The sequence below is a fragment of the Rutidosis leptorrhynchoides genome, chromosome 7 (assembly GCF_046630445.1).
Source record: "Rutidosis leptorrhynchoides isolate AG116_Rl617_1_P2 chromosome 7, CSIRO_AGI_Rlap_v1, whole genome shotgun sequence".
Taxonomy (NCBI): domain Eukaryota; kingdom Viridiplantae; phylum Streptophyta; class Magnoliopsida; order Asterales; family Asteraceae; genus Rutidosis; species Rutidosis leptorrhynchoides.
The window spans coordinates 12,571,263-12,595,464 of record NC_092339.1 but is presented as its reverse complement, the minus strand read 5'-3'; the positions used below and the strand labels follow the sequence as shown (position 1 = coordinate 12,595,464).

Genomic DNA, 24,202 nt, shown 5'->3' with positions numbered 1-24,202 from the left:
AATAATAATATTTAGTAGTAATAAGCATACTAATAATAATAAGTGTTAATTAATAATACTACTAATTATAATGATACTAATAATAATAACAATTAAATTAATGATAACGCAATTGATAATAATTATAACAATTTAAATGTATAAACTTTCATAATTATTTAATGGTATTAATTTTAATGTTAATAAAGTAATAATAATAATATTAATACAACAACTATCTTTATTATTAAATTTAAATTGAATATATCAATATTACATATTATTAATTATGTTGTATAATATATATTAAATATTTAATGCTTTTTACATTCTATATATATGTATTTCTATTTACGATAAATGATTCATGAATCTTCGAGAGCAGTCGAAAGGTAATTGCATATATAGAAACAGTTCAAAGTTTTTGAGACTTAAACTAACAGACTTTGCTTATCGTGTCAAAATACAAAAATCGTATCGAGAGTTTGGTTTAAAATTAGTCGAAATTTTCCGGGTCGTCACAGCCAGCTGCTACAGTGAATTGCTACAGGGCTGCTACAGTGAATTACTACAGGACTTTCTTCTCCGGCGAAAATTCCGACACCGGTCGTCTTCTCCGGCGAGATTCTGGCGAGTTGACCAAACTTTGACCGCGTTTTCTGGGCTCGTTATAACTCCGTTTAAGTCACCGTTTTTTGCGTTGGACTCGGTTCGACGAGACTTCAGAAGACCCAAAAACTCAACCAACGTCTCTAACCAAGCTCTTGATACCACTTGTTAGGAAGAGAGGATTGCCTGGACGTTGGGAGATATAAATTTGAGAGAAAATAACTCTATTACTCACAAGAATAGATTACACGAGTATTTACAAAACTCTAAAAAAAAAAAAAATCTCAAACTCACACACACTATCTAGGTTGTGATTACACTTCTCTGAGTGATTTTGGGATGATTTACAATGAAAGTTTGCATCTCTATTTATAGCAAAAATTCTATTGCGGTGAATGGTGTGAACGAAGAAGGTTGGTGGAAGTTGGCGGCTGTCATCGTGTTCAAGTTTGCCACTTCCATACGCGTTGTCAACGTCGGCAGCTTTGAACATCTAGATGACGGCTGTAACAGAGCCATCTAGATGACGGCTGGAAACCACTGGAAACCATTAGACAGCAGGTCACACAATGTTGAAAAATAAATGTTAAAAATTATACATATTGTCTAAGGCTAGTGGCAAAAAGAGTTTAACTCATATTATGAGTAATCGGGTGGTTAGTACATTCCCTTTTTAAATCATTAAATTATAACTATATTGTATCTCATACCTTATGAGGTGGTTTTACAACAGAAGTTTTCTTATATCCAATTGCAATCATTCCCCCTGGTTCCACTTGATAAAATGACACTGAAAAGAAATATATTACAAAGGAGTTGCAATTATTGAAGAACGTTTGTGGCGAAAAGAAATCGACCAACTTAATTATAGAACAATACTATTGATTAATATCAATCGCACCTTCTTTAGAAAAGTTTAAATCTATGTCACATGCACCCATATTATGTGAATGCGCGTGTACCAGACAGATTACTGGTAAGACAGGTTCGTTAGAAATGGGTAGAGTCAGGTTTGATTTCTGAAATACTATTATAATAGCAATAATAATGCAATTATTTAAATAAGATAACTTGGTTCATGCATTTAAAACACATATTTCTTGACGATTGACATCTTTGACACATTTGACCCTTTTCTTTTCATCTGAATTTCTTAATTTTTATTGTTTGACCCGTTCTGCATTAAACAAGAATCAGCCCATTCATAAGTAAATGGGTCAAAACCATTACTCTTAAAGTGTATATGCACGAGAATGGTAAAAGTTACCTGTATCTCCTGCTTGCAGTTTCCTTGGAACTAAAAAATTTCTGAAACCTTCTAAAATGTATATTCTGCTACCATGATTAGTAGGCCAATAGCGGAAACAAAACTCCAATTCTTTGTTTTCCATATCCAAAAATTTCATCATAATTCCTCTCGGTTAAGAAACTTTTTGGGAAAAAAATCTGCTAAATTGTGAATATTTAGTACAGTATATCAAATACAATCCTATATGGATATGTGAAAATGATAACATAAATATTATGTAAATTCTTTGTTGTCTGACCTCAGCTAATTTCTTTGGAATCACAATGTGACGTGACCTAATATCAGCGTCAGTAGTACTCAGTATTTTTTCAAACAAAGGATTGAAAACAGGTTTGGTACTAACATATGTTCTATCTCTACTCTCTACTCTCTTGACAAGATCCGGCTCATCTTTTGGATCAGTTTGAAATTCACGTGCATAGCGACGATTTCGTGCCTATAACGTTTAAAATTTTACAACATTAGTTTTTCAATTCTGGTAGTAGAATATCAACATATTATACTACGTAACTAAAAGCGAACTCCGCCATACCAGAACAAGACTCTTCTTCGAACATTCTCTGCATATCACCCCACCAAAATCCAGAAGACAATATTGATCGAATGACACGACGCGACACATCCACAATGGACCAACTGCAAATTAAAGTAGAACAACGAGTAAGTTTACAAAAATTTGTGAGTAGACTATGCATTCTTACTGATAATGCTAAAAACGAACATATATTTTATAGCATTATTCCTCAAGAAAGACAAGCTTTTAGTTGCAATTGTTCTATTTACAAGTGATATTCGTTTAAATAATAAAAAGTGAAGACAAAAGATAGATTCAACGAATTGAAGACGCAAACGACCAAAAAGCTCAAAAGTACAAAATACAATCAAAGAGGTTCCAATTATTGATAAGAAACGTCTCAAAATTACAAGAGTACAAGACGCGAAACGCAAAGTACAAGATATTAAATTATACGCAAGGACGTTCGAAAATTCGGAACCGGGACCAAAGTCAACTCTCAACGCTCGACGCAACGGACTAAAAATTACAAGTTAACTATGCACATAAATAAAATATAATATTTAAATAATTCTTATAATTATTTATATATTATATTATTATTTATAAACGTCGGCAAGCAAAGAAATAAAGGCATGTGAACTTCACCAGCTGGCCATGCGATCGCATGGCCTGGAAGGCAGAAAGCCATGCGATCGCATGGCACACTTTTTCAACCCTAGGTCCTATAAATTCGCAGTTTGGTGAACGAAAAATATATCCATCAATCCATCTCTCTATCTATACGTAAATATATTTATATTTATATTATAATTTTAATTTTAATTTTAAATTCTAATAATAAGGGTATGTTAGCGAATGTTGTAAGGGTGTAAGTCGAAATTCTGTCCGTGTAACGCTACGCTATTTTTAATCACTGTAAGTTATGGTTAATGTTATTTTTAATTTAATGTCTCGTAGCTAAGTTATTATTATGCTTATTTAATGCCGAAGTAATCGTGATGTTGGACTAAATATTAAAATTGGGTAATTGGGCTTTGTACCATAATTGGGCTTTGTACCATAATTGGGGTTTGGACAAAAGAACGACACTTGTGGAAATTAGACTATGGGCTATTAATGGGCTTTATATTTGTTTAACTAAATGATAGTTTGTTAATTTAATATAAAGATTTACAATTGGACGTACATATAAATAACCATATACACTCGATCGAACACGATGGGCGGGATATTTATATGTACGAATAATCGTTCATTTAACCGGACACGGGAATGAATTAATAGTTAATAGACTTATTAAAACAGGGATGAAATTATGTACAAGGACACTTGGCATAATTGATAACAAAGTATTAAAACCTTGGGTTATACGCAGTCGATATCCTGGTGTAATTATTAAACAAAGTATTAAGACCTCGTTACAGTTTAAGTCCCCATTTGGTTGGAATATTTGACTTCGGATATAAGGATAATTTGACGAGGACACTCGCACTTTATATTTATGACTGATGGACTGTTATGGACAAAAACCAGACGGACATATTAAATAATCCAAGACAAAGGACAATTAACCCATGGGAATAAACTAAAATCAACACGTCAAACATCATGATTACGGAAGTTTAAATAAGCATAACTCCTTTATTTTCATATTTAATTGCACTTCTAATTATTACACTTTTATTTATTGTCATTGTATTTAATTGCACTTTTAATTATCGTACTTTTTAATTATCGCACTTTTATTTATCGCAATTTCATTATCGTTATTTACTTTACGTTTTAAATTAAGTTGTATTTATTTTTACATTAGGTTTTAACTGCGACTAAAGTTTTAAAATCGACAAACCGGTCATTAAACGGAAAAAAAACCCCTTTATAATAATAATATTACTTATATATATTTTTGTATTTTTACAAATATAGTTTTTAAATATATAGCGTTAAGCTTGTTTAAGAGATCCCTGTGGAATGAACCGGACTTACTAAAAACTACACTACTGTATGATTAGGTACACTGCCTATAAGTGTTGTAGCAAGGTTTAGGTATATCCATTCTATAAATAAATAAATATCTTGTGTAAAATTGTATCATATTTAATAGTATTACGTTGTAAAAATAATACTATTTCCTAGTACACCTCGCACACATCAAGTATTTTTGGCGCCACTACCGGGGACATTCTTGCTTAAATGCCGGAAGCGCAACGCTATATAAAAAAAGATTTTTATTAATTTTTAGTTTACTTTTATAAAACTACGCTTTTATAAAAATACGTTTTAAATATTCGAAAATATAAAAAGAAAAACAAAATTTATATATTTTTAAGAGTTTGTTAAATATTTAAGTTCTATAAAGTTTCTTTATTTTTATTTTGTAAAAATATAAGTTTTATTTAATTTATATAAATATATTATATAAATATCTAAATCAGAAAACATAAAAAAAATAAAAAATAAGCACTCGGCCCGATCACTGTAGCAGCCCAAAGTCTGACCCAAATTCGTAGACCATGCGATCGCATGGTATTTCAACGGTCAGGCCATGCGATCGCATGACCTGATTTGACAGGCCTGGTAACCTCAGCCGACAGTTAGGGTTTAATTATAATTATAATTATTATATATTTAAAACCCTAATTAGGGTTTAGTATTTAATTAATTTAGTTTAGTTTTTAATTAATTTGTTTTAATTAGTTTAATTAGTTTTAATAAATTATAAAATTAATAGTTTTATTAAATAAATAATATAAAAATAATATTTTAATAAAAATTATACTTTTTACAACTTTAAGTATATTTTTATATTTTGTACCTTTTTATTCGTTTTAGCATAATATTTGTATTTTTCACTCGTTTTTAGTTTCAAGTCATAGTTTTTGCCATAGTTATTTTTACTTCTAGATTTTTAGGCTTTGCCATAAAATCCCTTAAGTGCTTTTTCTTTAGACTAAGATTTAAGTGCTTTAGAATTTTGCGACGCCGTTTTTATATTTTAGTACCTTTTTAAGTTATTGCCATTTGGGATATAGAATTTCTTTTAAGCTTTAATATTTTTAGACGCAACTTTTAATTTTTAGTTTTTAGTTCCTTTTTAAGTTTCGACGCGCTACATTCTTATTTTTATTTTTCGACTTTTTATTTTTCGACGTTTTTCGACGCGCTCTTTTTCTTTCTTATTTCTCGACATTCTAGTTTTTAGGACATAGAATTTTTCTATTTCTTCTCTCTAAATTTCTTTAAACTTTAACGAAAAATTATTTTAAGTGGTTAAATTGATAGACATCAAAATTTTTTGGTTCGTAGTAATAGTTGGATTTATACGTGGACCGGTTATTGGAGCCAAACAGTACTCAATTATATTGAGACCAAACGAATCCTGCCCCTCTGCTGCATCTTTTGGCTATTCGAAACGTGGGCAAAATCAGAAAAGTCTATTAATTTGATAACTTATATAATTTTTCTTATTTTTATAACTAATAGGATATTCAGTGAATGCACCGAGCAAAACGTTCACCACCTTTTGTACGCTCACCACCTGTAACTTTATCAAGACATCTAGCAAATATTGTCGCCGTTGATTTTTCTTTAGAATCGTCATCCAGTCGACCAAGTACTCCAATTCAAATTTCCGACAATCCATTTTTTGAACCCAACCTCACAATTGAGAATTCGGAGAATATTCAGGGACAATTCATAGATCCTGAACCATTAATCTCTCCTCCGGAACCACCAATCATTCAAACAGAGATTATTGAGGAACCTACCATTAAATCAGAATCCTATAGTGATTCAGATTCAACAAATTCAATCATGGAGAATCTGGAACCTCTAAGTATGGAAGACCGAATGAGAGCTAAACACACTGGCCAAGGTCACGCAATTACTCAACCTGACATAAATGCGCCAGATTATGAAATCAAGGGACAAATTCTACACATGGTAACTAATCAATGCCAATTTAGTGGTGCGCCGAAGGAAGATCCAAATCAACATCTTCGTACCTTTAATAGGATCTGCACACTATTTAAAATAAGAGAAGTGGAGGATGAACAGATATATCTCATGTTATTTCTCTGGACTTTGAAGGGAGAAGTCAAAGATTGGTTAGAATCGTTACCTGAAGGGGCGATTGATACATGAGATGTTTTAGTTGAAAAATTTCATAAACAATTCTTTCCGGCATCTAAAGTCGTGAGACTTCAAGGAGAAATTGTTACGTTCACACAAAAGCCAAATGAAACTCTATATGAAGCATGGACCAGATTTGGAAAATTATTAAGAGGATGTCCGCAACATGGTTTAGACACCTGTCAAATAGTACAAATATTCTACCAAGGATGCGACATCACTACAAGAAAAGACATCGATATAGCAGCTGGTGGTTCCATTATGAAGAAAACCGCAACTGATGCTTATAAAATTATTGATAACAATGCTTCCCACTCACATGAGTGGCACCAAGAAAAAGATATCGTTAGATCATCTAAAGCAGCTAGAGCCGATTCTAGCCATGACTTAGATTCCATTTCCGCAAAGATAGATACTGTTGAGAGACGAATGGAAAAGATGACTAAAGATATTCACTCAATACGAATTAGTTGTGAGCAGTGTGGAGGACCACATTTGACAAAAGATTGTCTCAGTATTGAACTAACAATGGAACAAAGAGAGAATATTTCATACATAAACCAAAGGCCTGGAAATAATTATCAGAATAATTATCAACCGCCAAGACCAAACTACAATCAAAACCAGAATTATAACCGAAATGTTCCATACAACAACCAACAAGGTCCTATCAATTAACAAGTATCTAACAATACTTACAATCAGCAAAGACCTATTTTTCAAAATAAACCACCACAAACCGATGATAAAAAGCCAAATTTAGAAGACATGATATTGAAGCTAGTTGAATCTCAAACTCAATTTTTTACATCTCAGAAACAAACCAATGAACAAAATGCTCAAGCATTTAGAAATCAACAAGCTTCTATTCAAAATCTGGAACAAGAAGTGAGCAACCTAGCAAGGTTGATAGGTGAAAGAAAACCGGGAAGTCTACCTAGTGATACTAATGCTAACCCCCGGAATGAAACAGCTAAAGCCATTACCACAAGAAGTGGTATCACACTTAAACCACCTGAAATACCTGTAATTTCTGATAATGCTATTCCTACTCCACAAGAACCACAATCTGATCAAGATAAGGAAAAAGAACCGGTAGCTGAAAAGGTTAATGAAGATAACACAGTTAAGGCTAAACCTTATGTTAAACCATACCAACCACCACTTCCTTACCCGAGTAAAATGAGAAAAGAGAAACTTGAAGCCGAGCAATTCAAATTCTTGGATATGTTTAAACAGATAAATGTAAATCTTCCTTTCATTGATGTCATTTCAGGAATGCCTAGATATGCTAAATTTTTGAAAGATCTAATCACAAATAGAAAGAAAATGGAAGAACTCTCGGCTGTTACTATAAATGCAAATTGTTCTGCAGTGCTGTTGAATAAGATACCAGAAAAATTATCAGATCCAGGAAGTTTCACAATTCCATGTTTTATGGGTAGTCTTAGTTCAATAGAAGCATTGGCAGACTTAGGTGCTAGTATAAATCTAATGCCGTATTCACTATACGCTAAACTAGACCTTGGAGAATTGAAACCAACACGAATAAGCATACAACTAGCCGATCGATCAGTAAAATATCCTAGAGGAATAATGGAGAACATGCTAGTTAAAGTTGGAACTTTAGTATTTCTAGTAGATTTTGTTATTCTGGACATGGAAGAAGATTCTCGAGTACCTCTCATATTAGGAAGACCATTCTTAAACATGGCTAAAGCAATAATAGACGTGTTTGGTAAGAAACTGACCCTGAGTATAGAGGATGAGAGTGTTACCTTTTCAGTTGATAGAGCCATGCAACAACTGCAATCTGCAGATGATACATGTTATTATATTCAAACTATAGAATCACATGCAGAATTGTTAGAAGAATTTCCAGAATTACAAGGAACGGGAGAATGTTCTTTAGGAGAAGGAACTGAACCAATTGATGAAACTGAAATGATAGCTACACTTATCGCTAATGGATATGAACCAACAACAGAAGAAATTCAAATGCTAAAAGAAGAAGACAGATATCGATACAAATCATCGATAGAAGAACCACCGACATTAGAGTTAAAGCCACTACCAAACCATTTGGAATACGCTTATTTACATGGTGAGTCTGAATTACATGTAATAATATCGTCTTCTCTTACTGAAAATGAAAAATCTCAACTCATTTCTGTGCTAAAAGCTCATAACCAGCTATTACATGGAAAATTCATGATATTAAAGGAATAAGTCCTTCGTATTAAACACATAAAATCCTTATGGAAGAAGGTCATAAAACGTATGTGCAATGCCAACGAAGACTAAATCCTAATATGCAAGATGTTGTTAAGAAAGAAATTATTAAACTGCTAGATGCAGGTCTAATTTATCCAATTTCTGATAGTCCATAGGTAAGCCCAGTTCAATGCGTGCCTAAGAAGGGTGGCATGACTGTCATCACAAATGAGAAAAATGAGCTTATTCCTACTAGGACTGTAACAGGATGGCGTGTTTGTATTGATTATAGAAAATTAAATGACGCCACCAGAAAAGATCACTTTCCCTTACCTTTTATTGATCAAATGTTAGAAAGATTAGCCGGAAATAGTTACTATTCTTTTCTTGATGGTTTTTTCGGATATTTTCAAATTCCAATAGCACCCGAGGATCAAGAGAAAACCACATTCACGTGCCCTTATGGTACTTTTGCTTACAAACGCATGCCATTTGGACTTTGCAACGCCCCTGCAACCTTTCAAAGGTGTATGATGACGATTTTTCACGACATGATAGAAGAATGCATGGAAGTTTTCATGGATGACTTTTCAGTCTTCGGTGATACTTTTGAAACATGTCTAGTTAATCTTGAACGAATGCTTATTAGATGCGAACAATCAAATCTAGTACTTAGTTGGGAGAAATGCCATTTCATGGTTAAAGAAGGCATCGTTCTTGGCCATAAAATTTCAAAGGAAGGAATTGAAGTGGATAGAGCTAAAGTAGATGTAATTGCTAAACTTCCACATCCCACCAATGTTAGAGGAGTTAGGAGTTTTCTAGGGCATGCCGGTTTTTACCGACGTTTTATAAAAGATTTTTCTAAAATTGCCACTCCTATGAATAAACTCCTAGAAAAGGATGCTCCATTCATCTTTTCAGATGAATGCATCAAATCTTTTAATATTCTTAAAGAAAAACTCACTAATGCGCTGATCATGATAACTCCAAATTGGAATCTACCATTCGAACTAATGTGCGATGCAAGTGATTTTGCAATGGGAGCCGTTTTAGGACAAATGATTGAAAAATGATTTCAACCTATATATTATGCTAGTAAGACGTTACAAGGAGCACAAACAAATTATACAACTACTGAAAAAGAACTCCTTGCTATTGTCTTTGCTTTTGACAAATTTCGTTCATATCTCGTTCTAGCAAAAACGGTGGTCTATACCGACCATTCTGCTCTTAGATACCTATTTTCGAAATAAGATGCTAAACCAAGATTAATCCGTTGGATCTTACTCTCACAAGAGTTCGATATTGAAATCCGAGATAAAAAGGGAGCAGAAAATCTCGCCGCTGATCATCTTTCTCGTCTTGAAAATCCCGAATTAGAAGTTCTAAATGAATCGGCCATACAAGACAACTTTTCTGATGAATATCTATTGAAGATAGATTATAATAAAATTCCATGGTTTGCAGACTATGCAAACAACTTAGTATGTGGATTCCTTGAAAAAGGATTGTCGTACCAAAAATGAAAGAAATTCTTTAGTGATATAAAACACTATTTCTGGGAAGATCCATATTTGTTTAAAAGTTTTCCCGATGGAATAATACGCCGATGTGTATCCGGAGATGAAGCTAGTCAAATCTTAAACCATTGTCACATAGGACCAACAGGAGTGCATTATGGGCCTCAACTTACAGCAAAAAAAAGTTTACGATGCTGGATTCTATTGGCCTACAATTTTCAAAGACGCACACCTTCTTTGCAAATCCTGTGATGCTTGTCAAAGGGCCGAAAAAATAAGTCAACGTGATGAAATGCCACAAAATGTCATTCAAGTATGTGAAGTATTTGACATTTGGGGTATTGACTTTATGGGTCCATTTCCAAAATCTCATAATAATCTCTACATTCTCGTTGCCATTGATTATGTATCTAAATGGGCGGAAGCACAAGCTCTCCCAACTAACGATGCACGAGTTGTAGTCAATTTTTTAAAACGTCTTTTTGCAAGGTTCGGAACACCGAAAGCTTTAATAAGTGATCGGGGTACTCATTTTTGTAATAATCAACTTGAGAAAGTTCTCAAAAGATATGGAGTAACTCATAAAATCTCCACCGCATATCATCCACAAACAAGTGGACAAGTTGAAAATACCAACCGAGCTTTAAAATGTATTCTAGAAAAAACCGTAGGATCAAATCCGAAGGAATGGTCCATTAAATTGGAGGATGCGCTCTGGGCTTTTAGAACAGCCTACAAAACTCCAATTGGAACCACACCTTTTAAACTCGTTTACGGAAAAGCATGTCATCTTCCAGTAGAAATTGAACACAAAGCATTTTGGGCTTTGAAGACATGTAATCTTGATTTACATGAAGCCGAACGTCTACGATTAAGTCAACTAAACGAATTAGAAGAATTAAGACTTGAAGCATAAGAAAATTCGTTAATCTATAAGGAAAGAACGAAGAAATGGCATGATAAAAGAATCAGAAGTTTAAAAGAATTTAAAGAAGGAGATAAAGTTCTTCTTTTCAATTCACGATTTAAGCTATTTCTTGGAAAATTGAAATCAAGATGGTCTGGACCATTCATAGTCAAAAGAGTTTTCCCATACGGAACAATAGAGTTAATAAATTCAAATGGGATTGAATTTAAAGTTAATGGTCACAGAGTTAAACATTACATAGATAGTCCAATGGAAGTCGACAACGAAGTTAATCACAATTTCGACACCACAGCTAACTAAGTGTGGGGAGAATCAAGTCTTTAAAGGATAATATGTATTTCTGTTAGAGTTAGATGTTCTGTTTTCGTGTGATTTCCGAGAATGGAACCCGAATGGTCTTTCCCTAGCAGACCCTAAAGAACTAGTCTTCTCCCCCCATTCTGAATTTTTATTTTTTTTAGGTTTTACGAGATGAAGACTTCATGTGAACTAAACCATGGTCTAATGCTACACACTTTGATCACTAAACGTAATAATGACACCCTTCCAAGTGAAATAGTATCATTAATCAGAGGTAAATTGGACGGAGTAAGAAAAGAATCCAGAAACGAAAATAATAAGTTACAATTTGGTAAAGGAAAATCAAAATCCGCAGCGAAAAGAAGAGCACAACACCTTGAAAGATGTCACAAATGCGGAAAATGGTCACACGAAGGAAAATGCTCGACGAATCAGACATATTCCAATACCGAATTTGTTACTTTATGCAGAGACGGACCGTTCATATGTTTAGAAGAAAAAACATTAAATGCTCGAGGTTACGCCTATGTAGCTATGGAAAATCAATTAGTCCAACTATCTTATGAGTGGGCTAAAGCAGGTCACTAAGAATTCTATTTCACAGGTAAGTTTGTACAGTTTTCAATTTTTATTTTTATTTTTTATTGTTTTTAACCTTTTGATAATAAATGCTAAATCGTTCGCTATAAAGTATTAAATTGGTACTCAATAAAATTAGGTTTTGTGACCGAAATTATTGATATCATACAAAAATTTATTACATCACTGCGAAATTTACCGTTTATTCTTAAGGTATAAATATCTTTAATCAATCAACCCAAAATATTTTAAAAATTCGTCATGAGTTAAATTAGGTCGTTGAACCGAAATTACTTTACCGAAAAGAGGGGCATATATTTTTGATAATATTTGATTGATTAAAGTGGGATAAAAGACCAAAAAGATTTTTAATTTTATTTTTACTTTGTTTTTAAAATTAATATTAAAATAATATTGCAAACTTTTTAAATCAATATATTTAAAATTGTAAATATTTGAAAAATTAATATTTTTAATATAAGTTTGTATATATAAAAATAAAAATATAATATAAGTTTGGTGTGAATTTTTAATAATAATATGAATTTTTAATTTTATGCATTTTAAATTTAAGTTTGGTGTGAATTTAAAAACAAAAATTTACTTTATTTCGCTAAGTTAAAAATATGATTTTTAAAATTCGTCGTGAGTTGAAGACTAGGTCGTTGAACCGAAATTGCTCTACCCAAGGGAGGGATGAGAACTTTTATTATCATTATTTTTAATCTTATTGAATTAAAGTATGCCAAAAACATAAAAAAAAAAAAAAAAACCCAAAAATCTTTACTTTTAAAACCGCGCTTTGAATTGATAAATTTTAAAATTTTGTCGAGGGACGGACTAGGACATCGATCCGAAAAGCCTTCATCCTAAAAAGAAACAAATTTTTAAAATTTTATTAATTATATGTTTTATAAGTTATAAGGTTTTTCTAAAAAAAAAAAAAAAAAAAAAAGGAAAATTCACTGTTCCCGGACTCCATGCGATCGCATGGAGTTTGGCCTTTGCAGCCATGCAATCGCATGGCCCTGGAATTTTGGCCAGAAACAAAAGCTCTCAGCGAGCTGTTCTTCATCAAAACACACACACAAACCCACGAAAATACCCCAAAATTCTCTCTAAAATTCACCATTTTTCACCAAATTCAACCAAATTTCTCGCTATAATCTGCTCTAAACATGAATTTGATAAGGAGTTTATCAAAAAGGGTAACAATTTCACCCCTAAATCTCATTAAATTTGATTTTAAGTGTTCTTGAGCTATATTTTTTATAATTTGATTTTGTTAAGTTCTAGTGTAATTAGAGTTAAATTGTTAGTATTTTATGCATGTATAACCTAGATTGATGCTATTTAACATGATTTGAAGCCAAAAACTTCAAAATTTTTAGAAATCTAGGGTTTGTGTTCTTGAGAAATTTGGGGCTTTTTGATATAAACAGGTTATGGCCGATTTTTGTCATGAATTATTGCTAAATTGAGTAGTGTAACATATTTAGGTAGCTAAATGATCCAAACTTTAATCCTAAACATGATTTTTGAAGATTAAAGTGGACTTTTTAGTTGCAAAATTCATGAACTTGATTAATTTGATATAATTGCCATTTGAGACTTGTTTAATTGTTAGTAAAGGTTGTTTTAACATGTTATTTGAGTTAAATGCTTATGAACTTTGTATACATTTTCATATGTGATTATTTGAAAAAGTGTAAAATTGTAAAAAAAATTTTGAAAATGTGTATAAGTTTAATTTTGATTGAACATGTTATTGTGATTGTTTTAAGTTGTTATTTTACTAACACTAATGCATATTTGGATGCACAAATTTTGTGTTTAATGTGTTTTGCAGAGAGCTGATACTGGAGGTTCATCATCATCATCATCTAGACGACCTGCTCATGAACCAGAACCCGAACCTGAACCAGAACAACAACCGGAACAACAACATCAGCCTGATCAACATGTACCTTATTATGATCCGCTACAGTTTGTTAATGAATTCATAGTATTTCAGATGCATCCACCTGTAGAATACCCAACGATTCCTGAACACACGTTGCATCCTAATCTGAGATTCGATAGACGATGGAGAGATTACCCGGCATATCAAAGTAATAAATTCAAATTAATAACGAAAGATGTAGAGGTGCCTAGGGTAATTGATTGGGATCCTTTGGAAAGGGTCCAACTAGCTGACCGTGTTAGAGAGCATCTGATTCAAAGGTATGGCAGTTCTTCTTTTACCGATTGGGAACGTCTATTCACCATTCGTAGACCTGTATATAAGGAATGGTGTGTTGAGCTGATGAGTACTATAGCATTAAATGTAGATGTAGATAGATTAGATGATAGAAGTTTTCTTAGGTTTATACTAGGCGGTAGGATGTACAGGATGTTCATGCTGGACATGGCCAGGGCATTACAGATATATACGCCCGTTGAATTACTACTACCCGATTGTATGAATTTGATTTATCGTGGTGAAAGGGTAGATAGGAATTTTGACGCGAACGCCGTTTGGAGGCGTATGTCTGATTATAATGTTTTTGGGCGGGGAGGAACACATACCTACTTACATATTAACAGAGCCGAGCTTCGTATAATTCATAGATTTTTGGCTAACTCGATTACACAGAGAGGTCACAACAAGGAAAAATTGACCTTACATGATTTATTTTACCTAAAGTGTATTCGAGACCCAAGAGGCTTTGTTAATATCCCTTACTGTGTTGGTTTTTATTTATCTAAAATGGTTGAAGGAATACAGGAAGGGGGATTATAGGAGGAGGTATTTTTGTTACTCTCATTGGAGAGTATTTAGGTGTAGATAAGAACCAAGGGGGTCCACTTTTGGAATGTAGGGAACAGGTTGAGCTTTTAGGATTGAGAGTTTATGCGGGTGCTAAGGTATTGAAGAGTAGACGCAACCAGGCAATACCTTATGTAGGTAGTCATCCGCAGGTAGAAAGAGGATCAGACGAGGAGATGGGGGAAGCGGATGACATTAGGGATGTCATTCGGGAGGCTATGACTGATGTCTACCAGCGTGTAGAGGAGGTAGATATGACAAACGCGGAGAGATTTCGTCGGATGGAGCAGTGGCAAGCCCGGAATGATTACGAGCATTCCAGGTAACGACAACATGATAGATGGGACTATCATCAGTGTCAGATTATGAGCCGGCTGTCACCTCAGGATCACTACGTCCCGACCCGACCCGCTTACTATCCTCAACACCAGCCCGAGATGAGACCACCTTATACACTCTACGACCCTAACCAGGCATACCAGTACACCTATAACCAACCATGGAACCCGGACGATGACATGAACTGGAACCCCTATCCAGATTGATTTAGTTCCGGTTGGTAATTTATATGATTTCTAATTTTTTATTATTATTTCTGTTTATTTATGTATAAACACATTATATTATGATACTTTTATTGTAATGTTTAATATTTTTATTATGTTGTACTAATGTTTCATATTTGATTTGAAAGTGGGATTTTAAGTCCCATTTCAAATTACCATGCACGTTTATATTTGTATGTATGTATATTGTCAATTGTACAAAACAGGGTAAAATAGCGCATTTTCAAAGACTGGCATTAAGTTCAGCAAAAGCTACTAATTTTGACGACAAAACGAAAAACAAATGTGATGTAACAACAAGATGGAATGAACAAATGATATGCACCATTTATCATCCAGCAAAAAAACGCCAATATGTTTGGAAACTTTGGTAAAATTTAATCATTTTTCTACGCTAATCACCCTCAATAATTTAAATTGTTACTGATTTCTTGCAACTGAGGGCATTGCAAGATCTTAAGTGTGGGAAGGGGTTAAATTCTTTCGGATTTTTAAATTTTTTTTTATACACTTGGTTACCATTAAAAATACTAGTAACGCAGTAGTTGTATTAGAATCTAGTGCTCTCTGATAATAAAGAACAGCCCTAATCTTATATACTGACTACCCAATTTTAGTAAAAATTTTCAAAATGAACTCAAAATCATGTTTATACATATTTATGAACGATAAAACTAGGTGTTAACACCGAAATTATTGTTACCTCGGAAAGGACATAAATTGAGAGACAAACCAAAATGTTAGAATTCATTTAAAATGGAATAGATGACAATAAAAAGGAAAATAAAAGCCAAGTGTGAGAAAATCTACCAAGTTATTTAAAACATATATCACATATTTTTGTACAAATAACTGAAGATACTTTTGCTTTGGACTAATCTAAACAGTTTTACCCAATTTAGTATAATATATATGAAAGAAAGATGGATCTACACGATGAATCAATTCCATCATTAAAAGGAAGTAAAGTCTTCCGAAAAAGAAACGTGCTTCTTGATTTAGGTCATGAAGTTGTCGTCCAGACCAGCTGTAGGTTGACGAAAAATCTAGAAAAGTCATCACTAAAATCAGCAGGAAATCCACGGACCTCAGCATCAAACAGGGTCGCCAAGTGGTCAGACTTATCCTAACCATGAGAGGATCTGTCTTGTAAAATGGGGATGACGCCGTGCAAATTAGCTGGATAAGACTAATGAATCAGATCCCCAGAAAGGATAACCTCCTTAAAAGATCAAAAATCAGCTTTTAAGACTGATATTACTCAATCCTAGAGATTGACTTTTAAAGATTGAGAATTACAAATTCATGGAATTCGATGATATCTAAACTCGAGCTTGAACGAGAAAATATTTTGATCAAAATTACAAACCGATTTGTTTTCTGAAAACCCATTTTCAATGCGTTCATTACCATTGAACGTAAAATTCTAGAAATTCACCTGGAATTCATTAAGGTCACCTGAACCAAATCGGGTGTCAACCGTAAGAACGGTGGTTGCATAGCATGGTCAAGGACATGACCTTGTGTCAGACCAAAAAATTATAAGGCTGAGCTTTACTATTGCTCCTACCAAGGATAGTAATTGCATCCGACACGTTATAGACCATAATTAAAAGCATGTCAGGGGACATTGCCTTAACAGTTCCTTGTTCAACGCTTTCCTTTACAACCGGACGGTAGTTTACCGAAAGGTAATATACGGAGTAAGTATACTGGACGTGTTGCTTTCTCAACACAAGGTTAGCAAGTGGGTGACACAAAACCGCAAGTTTTGAGCTAAAATTTTCAAATCTGAAACCCACCAAACCCACAAAAACAATTTGCAAACACCGGTGAAGGGTTATTCCGGAAAACTTATCTAGGGTAAAAGCTAGATTTAATTTTCAAAAGATCAAATGTTTTCATAAATATCCAATTTCCTTAAGGATCTAAATTTTTATAGTCATGTGGGACTGTAAACCACATCGTTACTACCATTGTTCATACCGCCGTATAGAAATCACTGATGTACAAAGTGTGAAGAATAAAGTAGTGATTCTAGTATTTTTATTTCAAGACTATATTGCTTGAGGACAAGCAACGCTCAAGTGTGGGAATATTTGATAATGCTAAAAACGAACATATATTTTATAGCATTATTCCTCAAGAAAGACAAGCTTTTAGTTGCAATTGTTCTATTTACAAGTGATATTCGTTTAAATAATAAAAAGTGAAGACAAAAGACGAATTCGACGAATTAAAGACGCAAACGACCAAAAAACTCAAAAGTACAAAATACAATCAAAGAGGTTCCAATTATTGATAAGAAACGTCTCAAAATTACAAGAGTACAAGACGCGAAACGTAAAGTACAAGATATTAAATTATACGCAAGGACGTTCGAAAATCCGGAACCGGGACCAAAGTCAACTCTCAACGCTCGACGCAACGGACTAAAAATTACAAGTTAACTATGCACATAAATAAAATATAATATTTAAATAATTCTTATAATTATTTATATATTATATTATTATTTATAAACGTCGGCAAACAAAGAAATAAAGGCATGTGAACTTCACCAGCTGGCCATGCGATCGCATGGCCTGGAAGGCAGAAAGCCATGCGATCGCATGGCACACTTTTTCAGCCCCAGGTCCTATAAATTCGCAGTTTGGTGAACGAAAAATATATCCATCAATCCATCTCTCTATCTATACGTAAATATATTTATATTTATATTATAATTTTAATTTTAATTTTAAATTCTAATAATAAGGGTATGTTAGCGAATGTTGTAAGGGTGTAAGTCGAAATTCTGTCCGTGTAACGCTACGCTAATTTTAATCACTGTAAGTTATGGTTAATGTTATTTTTAATTTAATGTCTCGTAGCTAAGTTATTATTATGCTTATTTAATGCCGAAGTAATCGTGATGTTGGACTAAATATTAAAATCGGGTAATTGGCCTTTGTACCATAATTGGGCTTTGTACTATAATTGGGGTTTGGACAAAAGAACGACACTTGTGGAAATTAGACTATGGGCTATTAATGGGCTTTATATTTGTTTAACTAAATGATAGTTTGTTAATTTAATATAAAGATTTACAATTGGACGTACATATAAATAACCATATACACTTGATCGGACATGATGGGCGGGATATTTATATGTACGAATAATCGTTCATTTAACCGGACACGGGAATGGATTAATAGTTAATAGACTTATTAAAACAGGGGTGAAATTATGTACAAGGACACTTGACATAATTGATAACAAAGTATTAAAACCTTGGGTTACACACAGTCGATATCCTGGTGTAATTATTAAACAAAGTATTAAGACCTCGTTACAGTTTAAGTCCCCAATTAGTTAGAATATTTGACTTCGGATATAAGGATAATTTGACGAGGACACTCTCACTTTATATTTATGACTGATGGACTGTTATGGACAAAAACCAGACGGACATATTAAATAATCCAAGACAAAGGACAATTAACCCATGGGAATAAACTAAAATCAACACGTCAAACATCATGATTACGGAAGTTTAAATAAGCATAATTCCTTTATTTTCATATTTAATTGCACTTCTAATTATTACACTTTTATTTATTGTCATTGTATTTAATTGCACTTTTAATTATCGTACTTTTTAATTATCGCACTTTTATTTATCGCAATTTCATTATCGTTATTTACTTTACGTTTTAAATTAAGTTGTATTTATTTTTACATTAGGTTTTAACTGCGACTAAAGTTTTAAAATCGACAAAACGGTCATTAAACGGAAAAAAAACCCCCTTTATAATAATAATATTACTTATATATATTTTTGTATTTTTACAAATATAGTTTTTAAATATATAGCGTTAAGCTTGTTTAAGAGATCCCTGTGGAACGAACCGGACTTACTAAAAACTACACTACTGTACGATTAAGTACACTGCATATAAGTGTTGTAGCAAGGTTTAGGTATATCCATTCTATAAATAAATAAATATCTTGTGTAAAATTGTATCATATTTAATAGTATTACGTTGTAAAAATAATACTATTTCCTAGTACACCTCGCACACATCACTTACGTATACATGCTCTTAATAAACGCACCTTTCCACATGATTCACAGTCTCTCCAACCAGTGTCGGTTAAAAATAACATTTCACAGAAACTAACCTCCTCATAAACATATCTACATTGAGAACATTTAAACCGATTAGTGTAACTAATAGATATGATTACGCTTCAATTTTCGAATTAATTAGGATCAATAATCGCAAACAGTGAAGCATTTGTTAAGTCTCAATAAGTCTCCATAATTACTTGCAGAACACATACCCAAACACTCCATAAGACGTATGATCCCAAAACCTAACGTATTCACATTAGATCAAATACTTGAATAGCATAATTATAACATCAAGACCGCTCTAAAACTTGTTACATGTGGAATTTAGCCCGCAATTGCAACCCATGCAGTTGTAATCACACAATGCAATTGTATTCGCACCTTAAATCGTACACGAGTAAATAATCCAATTGCAATCGATAGCTCTCTCAAGCATACATAAGCTAATCATCAGTAACAAAATCGAAGCATTAAACTTACGCGCAACGGTAGCATAGGTGAGCGTGTTCGCCATCACGAAATCTCCAGCCGTTTTTGAAGCAATTGGAAGTTGAATTCTGACATTGAGAGCAAGATGATTTTGATAATAAAGAAGAAAAAGAAGACGCCATTAACAGTTGTGATTACGATCAATAAACCCAAGCTATGTATGTAAATATTGAAGGTTTCCAGCCTACAATCTAGAAGCCCACCTTCTAGATGTTCAAAGTAGCTTTCTTTGAACACCATGTGGAAGTAGCAAAGTTGAAAATGGTGACGGCCGCCAACCTTCCACGTTCACACGTCACCTTCCTCGTTCACACCCATCTACCGCTATAAGATCTTAACTATAAATAGAGGTGCAAACCTCAGTTGTAAATCATCCCAAAATCACTCAGAGAAGTGTAATCACAACCTAGATAGAGTGTGTGAGTTTGAGAGTTTTTTTTTAGAGTTTTGTAAATACTCGTGTAATCTATTCTTGTGAGTAATAGAGTTATTTTCTCTCAAATTTATATCTCCCAACGTCCAAGCGATCTTCTCTTCCCAACAAATATAACTATATATGTGTATACAAAAGTTGGTTTGTTATAAAGTTAGGGTTTATATGCAACAAACTTTTGAGAAAATGTAATTTATTACCGCCTAGAATCGACTAGAGGGAGCAAAATTGAGACGTGGAAATTATTGATGAAAATGAAGCTTTTTTGTTGGCGTTAAAATTCTTTTGGAAATTTTAACGGTCATTTTTTATACCGAAGCAAGTGGTTGACTAATGTCATTTGGATTTCTTTGTAATTTATTTCCAATTTTGGAAAGGGTAATGTATCCCCACCACGGGTCATACGTTAAGGTGCATTACTTGAAATTTCTTTAATTATCAGGATTTTTAATTAATAAACGTATATAAATGGTAATTATTAAATTAAATTAATAAGTTTTAAATACAAATTCTAATAATTAAGAAAATTTCGAGTGCATTAAATGCACCTTAACGTATACCCCGTGACATACGTTAGCAAAATCCATTTTTAAATCATTGTTGTAATTATTGTCATTTAAATCCTTTTTTTAGATTAGGTTAATAAGGTAATTTTACATCATTAACATTGCTCATTTAAAATGATTATCAAACAGCTTATTGTCATTCGGAACCAAACTCAATTAATGTTTAAGGAGCATAATTCCATAGTAGAACACCATATAATACCTGCAATGCTCCAGCAAAAGATGCAGCAAGCAGCAGAGGAGCGACATAACCAGTCGTGTACGTCAACAGTAAGCTGCCGCCTATTATGGGATCCTGTTTCAGTAAAAACTCAACCACTTTTACTTCCCACAATAGCAGACAGATATTGCGTTAGCCGTGTGATTAACAGAGAATATTATGGAATCAAAACAAGTATACATATCAAATCCTATATACATGTTTAATACCTTGGATGCTGCTACATATCCAAGTAGAGTGGCCAGGACAGGTGTACTGCAAGGTGATGCAGCTAATGCGAAAGTAAGTCCCGCCAAGTATGCTTGAATGCCTGATACGTCAGACATATGCTATTTATAACTTTTAAAGGATTGATAATTTAGAGTTAACTATGGGAATATAAAAAATTAATTACTTGAAGGAAAATTAGCAGCAGCAGCACGTGGATCAAAGTTATCCAAAAATGAAGGCAATTGTAGCTCTACTACCTTAAATAGTAGCAAACAGAACCATCTTATTTCACTTGCAGATTTAATTCTTCACTATAGGGAAAGTGTACCACCGACAAAACATGATTACTTACCTCGAGAAGATTTAATCCCATAATAACCGCTAAACCAGAAGCGGCCAACGGTAAACCCTGCCCTACCTGTCCATACGCCTTTCCAGCAAATGAGGCTGCTATACCAAGTAATGCTAGCGTAGTGGCTAAACCCAATGCAAATGCAAGAGAGTCCCCTACAATCTATCGGAAACAATTTCAAAAGTCAAATAAATATACTCCTTCCGTCCCATATTAATAGTCCAGTATTCCATTTTGGCTGTCCCAAATTAATAGTCTACTTCCATATATAGAAAAGAATAATAAGGTAAAGTTCTATTATGCCCTTGATGTATGTGGACAGGATTAAAAGAGAAAGAAAAAGTAAGGTTAAAACTGGAAAATAAACGAAAGTACAGTACTTTTATGACATTTCCTTAAACTGTGTGTTTTTTGTCTGTGGACTATTAATATGGGACGGAGGGAGTTTAAAATACTACTGTATATGAAATCACAAGTCAGCATTTGGTTATTTCTTCAAAAATTCAGATTCCATCATTTTAAAGTTGACTTAACATTTTGAAAAGTTTACATATCAGCCCACCCAGATTAACCCATACCTCCTCCGACCTCTCATTTTTCCATCACTACATAAAGCTAACCGAGATGGGGCAACAAAGAAAAAAGACAATACGCTGATCAATCACCTGTGCTCTACTTTTTCCAGATCCAAATGCACCTGAATAGTTGCAACATGCCCATTGATCATCTCGTGAATAACAACAGACAACATTAGGAAACAAGTGTAGGTATCATTTAACGCTTCTTACCAATATAACCAAGGGTCAGAGGTAAAACACTTAACGTGCAAGGGGAAAGGCTAGTGACGAGGCCAGCGCCAAATATAACTGCCAAACTGCGAAAAGAATATTATCAGACAATATTATAGGATTGTGATTAACATAGTATTTTCTTAAACATTTAAATATGCTAAAATGAATATTGATGCACCTAGTAAAACTAAGAGCTCCTAGCTGAATTTGAACAGCTTCATTTGCTTGCTGTCCAGCTGAATACATGACGCCTCCAAACCAATCTCCAAGGCTTCCATCAGCCACGGTGTAAACAGATGAAGCTGTTCTTTCCTGAATTGAACAAAAGTAATTGTAATTCCTCAGCTTAAAATATTCGTCTATCGAGTACACGTACTAATGATTAAGAGGATGTCAATGATTAAGATACGTGTAAACTTACTACCCATGACCTATCTCTAGCTTTGATTAATTACCATGTAGAAACTTAGCATCAATGAACAGTCAACAAATAGGAGAAAAACAAAAGGCAAACAAGAACAAGGTGCGAACCATGATTTCTTCAATATTCACGGCATGTGCAGTCTGACTAGAAACCAACGTTGCAGCTAAAACATCAATATAAGATAATTTAACATCAACGCCTGAATATAATAAAACTATGCCCAGAAATTAAAGTACACAAATCTTTATGTGTGATCTAAAATACACGAATAGAATCAGTTCTACTTTTGAACTTTCCTAAGATCACAAAAAGATCACTGGTAAAAGTCATTTTATCAAAATAATTTTGAGTTTCTTTCAATAATCAGTTATGATGGTCAACTCTTTAGATAATCAAAACCAACTCAGTTTTATTTAGACTTCAAATTACAATAATCATTTAAACGCACATCAAACACTCACTAAGTTTCACGTAAGGAAAGGTTAAAATAAGACGATATACATTAAACTAGTACGGAACCCTAACCTGTGATACCGGCCGTTAATGAAGTGATTTTTAAGCTTAAATTCTGGTCAAACTTCGAATTAGACGCTATTTCCTTTGCAGAATCATCTTTAATTGACGATTTAGTGATCAAATTGAACCGAAAATCATCATATTTTCCTTTCATTTCAGAAACAAAGTTACGGTAATCAATTCAATGAACAATATATGCGTGTGTGTGTGCAGATAATAGTTGCAGACTTGCAGCATAATAGAGGGCGATAAATTAGGCAAAAGCGATTAAACTAACGAGATATGGATTTGTGTGGACGATGAAAGCTTGAGATGACGCGATGAGCACCGCCATTAATGCACAGATTCATAGCAGCAGCTTGAGAGTGATTTTGGTTGCAGAAGAGTAGAGCACACCCGTAATTTTGTCAACCACAACTTAAGGATTGAAAACAGGTTTGGTGCTAAGATATGTTCGATCTATGCTCTCTACTCTCTTGACAACATCCGACTCATCTTTTCGATCTGTTTGAAATTCACGTTCATAGCGAGGATTTCGTACGTATAACGTTTAAACTTTTACAGCATTAGTTTTTCAATTCTGGTAATAGAATATCAACATATTATACTAGGTAATT

The 24,202-nt window shown here is 33.4% G+C and overlaps 1 protein-coding gene across 1 annotated transcript; it reads right to left on the bottom strand.

Moving 5' to 3' along the window:
• Nucleotides 1-1,932: 1,932 nt before the first annotated feature.
• LOC139858951 (cytochrome c-type biogenesis ccda-like chloroplastic protein) lies at nucleotides 1,933-23,988 on the bottom strand. The gene is made up of 12 exons (XM_071847777.1): nucleotides 23,863-23,988; nucleotides 23,595-23,732; nucleotides 23,177-23,232; nucleotides 22,824-22,957; nucleotides 22,643-22,728; nucleotides 22,520-22,551; nucleotides 21,855-22,016; nucleotides 21,687-21,759; nucleotides 21,502-21,602; nucleotides 21,275-21,367; nucleotides 2,136-2,333; nucleotides 1,933-2,034 (listed from the first exon to the last, which is right to left on the bottom strand). Exons 1-12 carry the CDS (start codon nucleotides 23,933-23,935, stop codon nucleotides 1,933-1,935), a joined length of 1,248 nt encoding a protein of 415 aa, XP_071703878.1. The 5' UTR covers nucleotides 23,936-23,988.
• Between the last annotated feature and the right edge of the window lie 214 nt (nucleotides 23,989-24,202).

Coding starts and splice junctions, on each gene's coding strand:
- LOC139858951 (XM_071847777.1), bottom strand. CDS start 23,935: ATGAATCTGTGCATTAATGGCGGTGCTCATCGCGTCATCTCAAGCTTT. Junction 22,958..23,176: donor TGAATATTGAAGAAATCATG/GTTCGCACCTTG, acceptor TGTTCAATTCAG/GAAAGAACAGCTTCATCTGT. Junction 21,760..21,854: donor TGGGATTAAATCTTCTCGAG/GTAAGTAATCAT, acceptor CTACTATTTAAG/GTAGTAGAGCTACAATTGCC.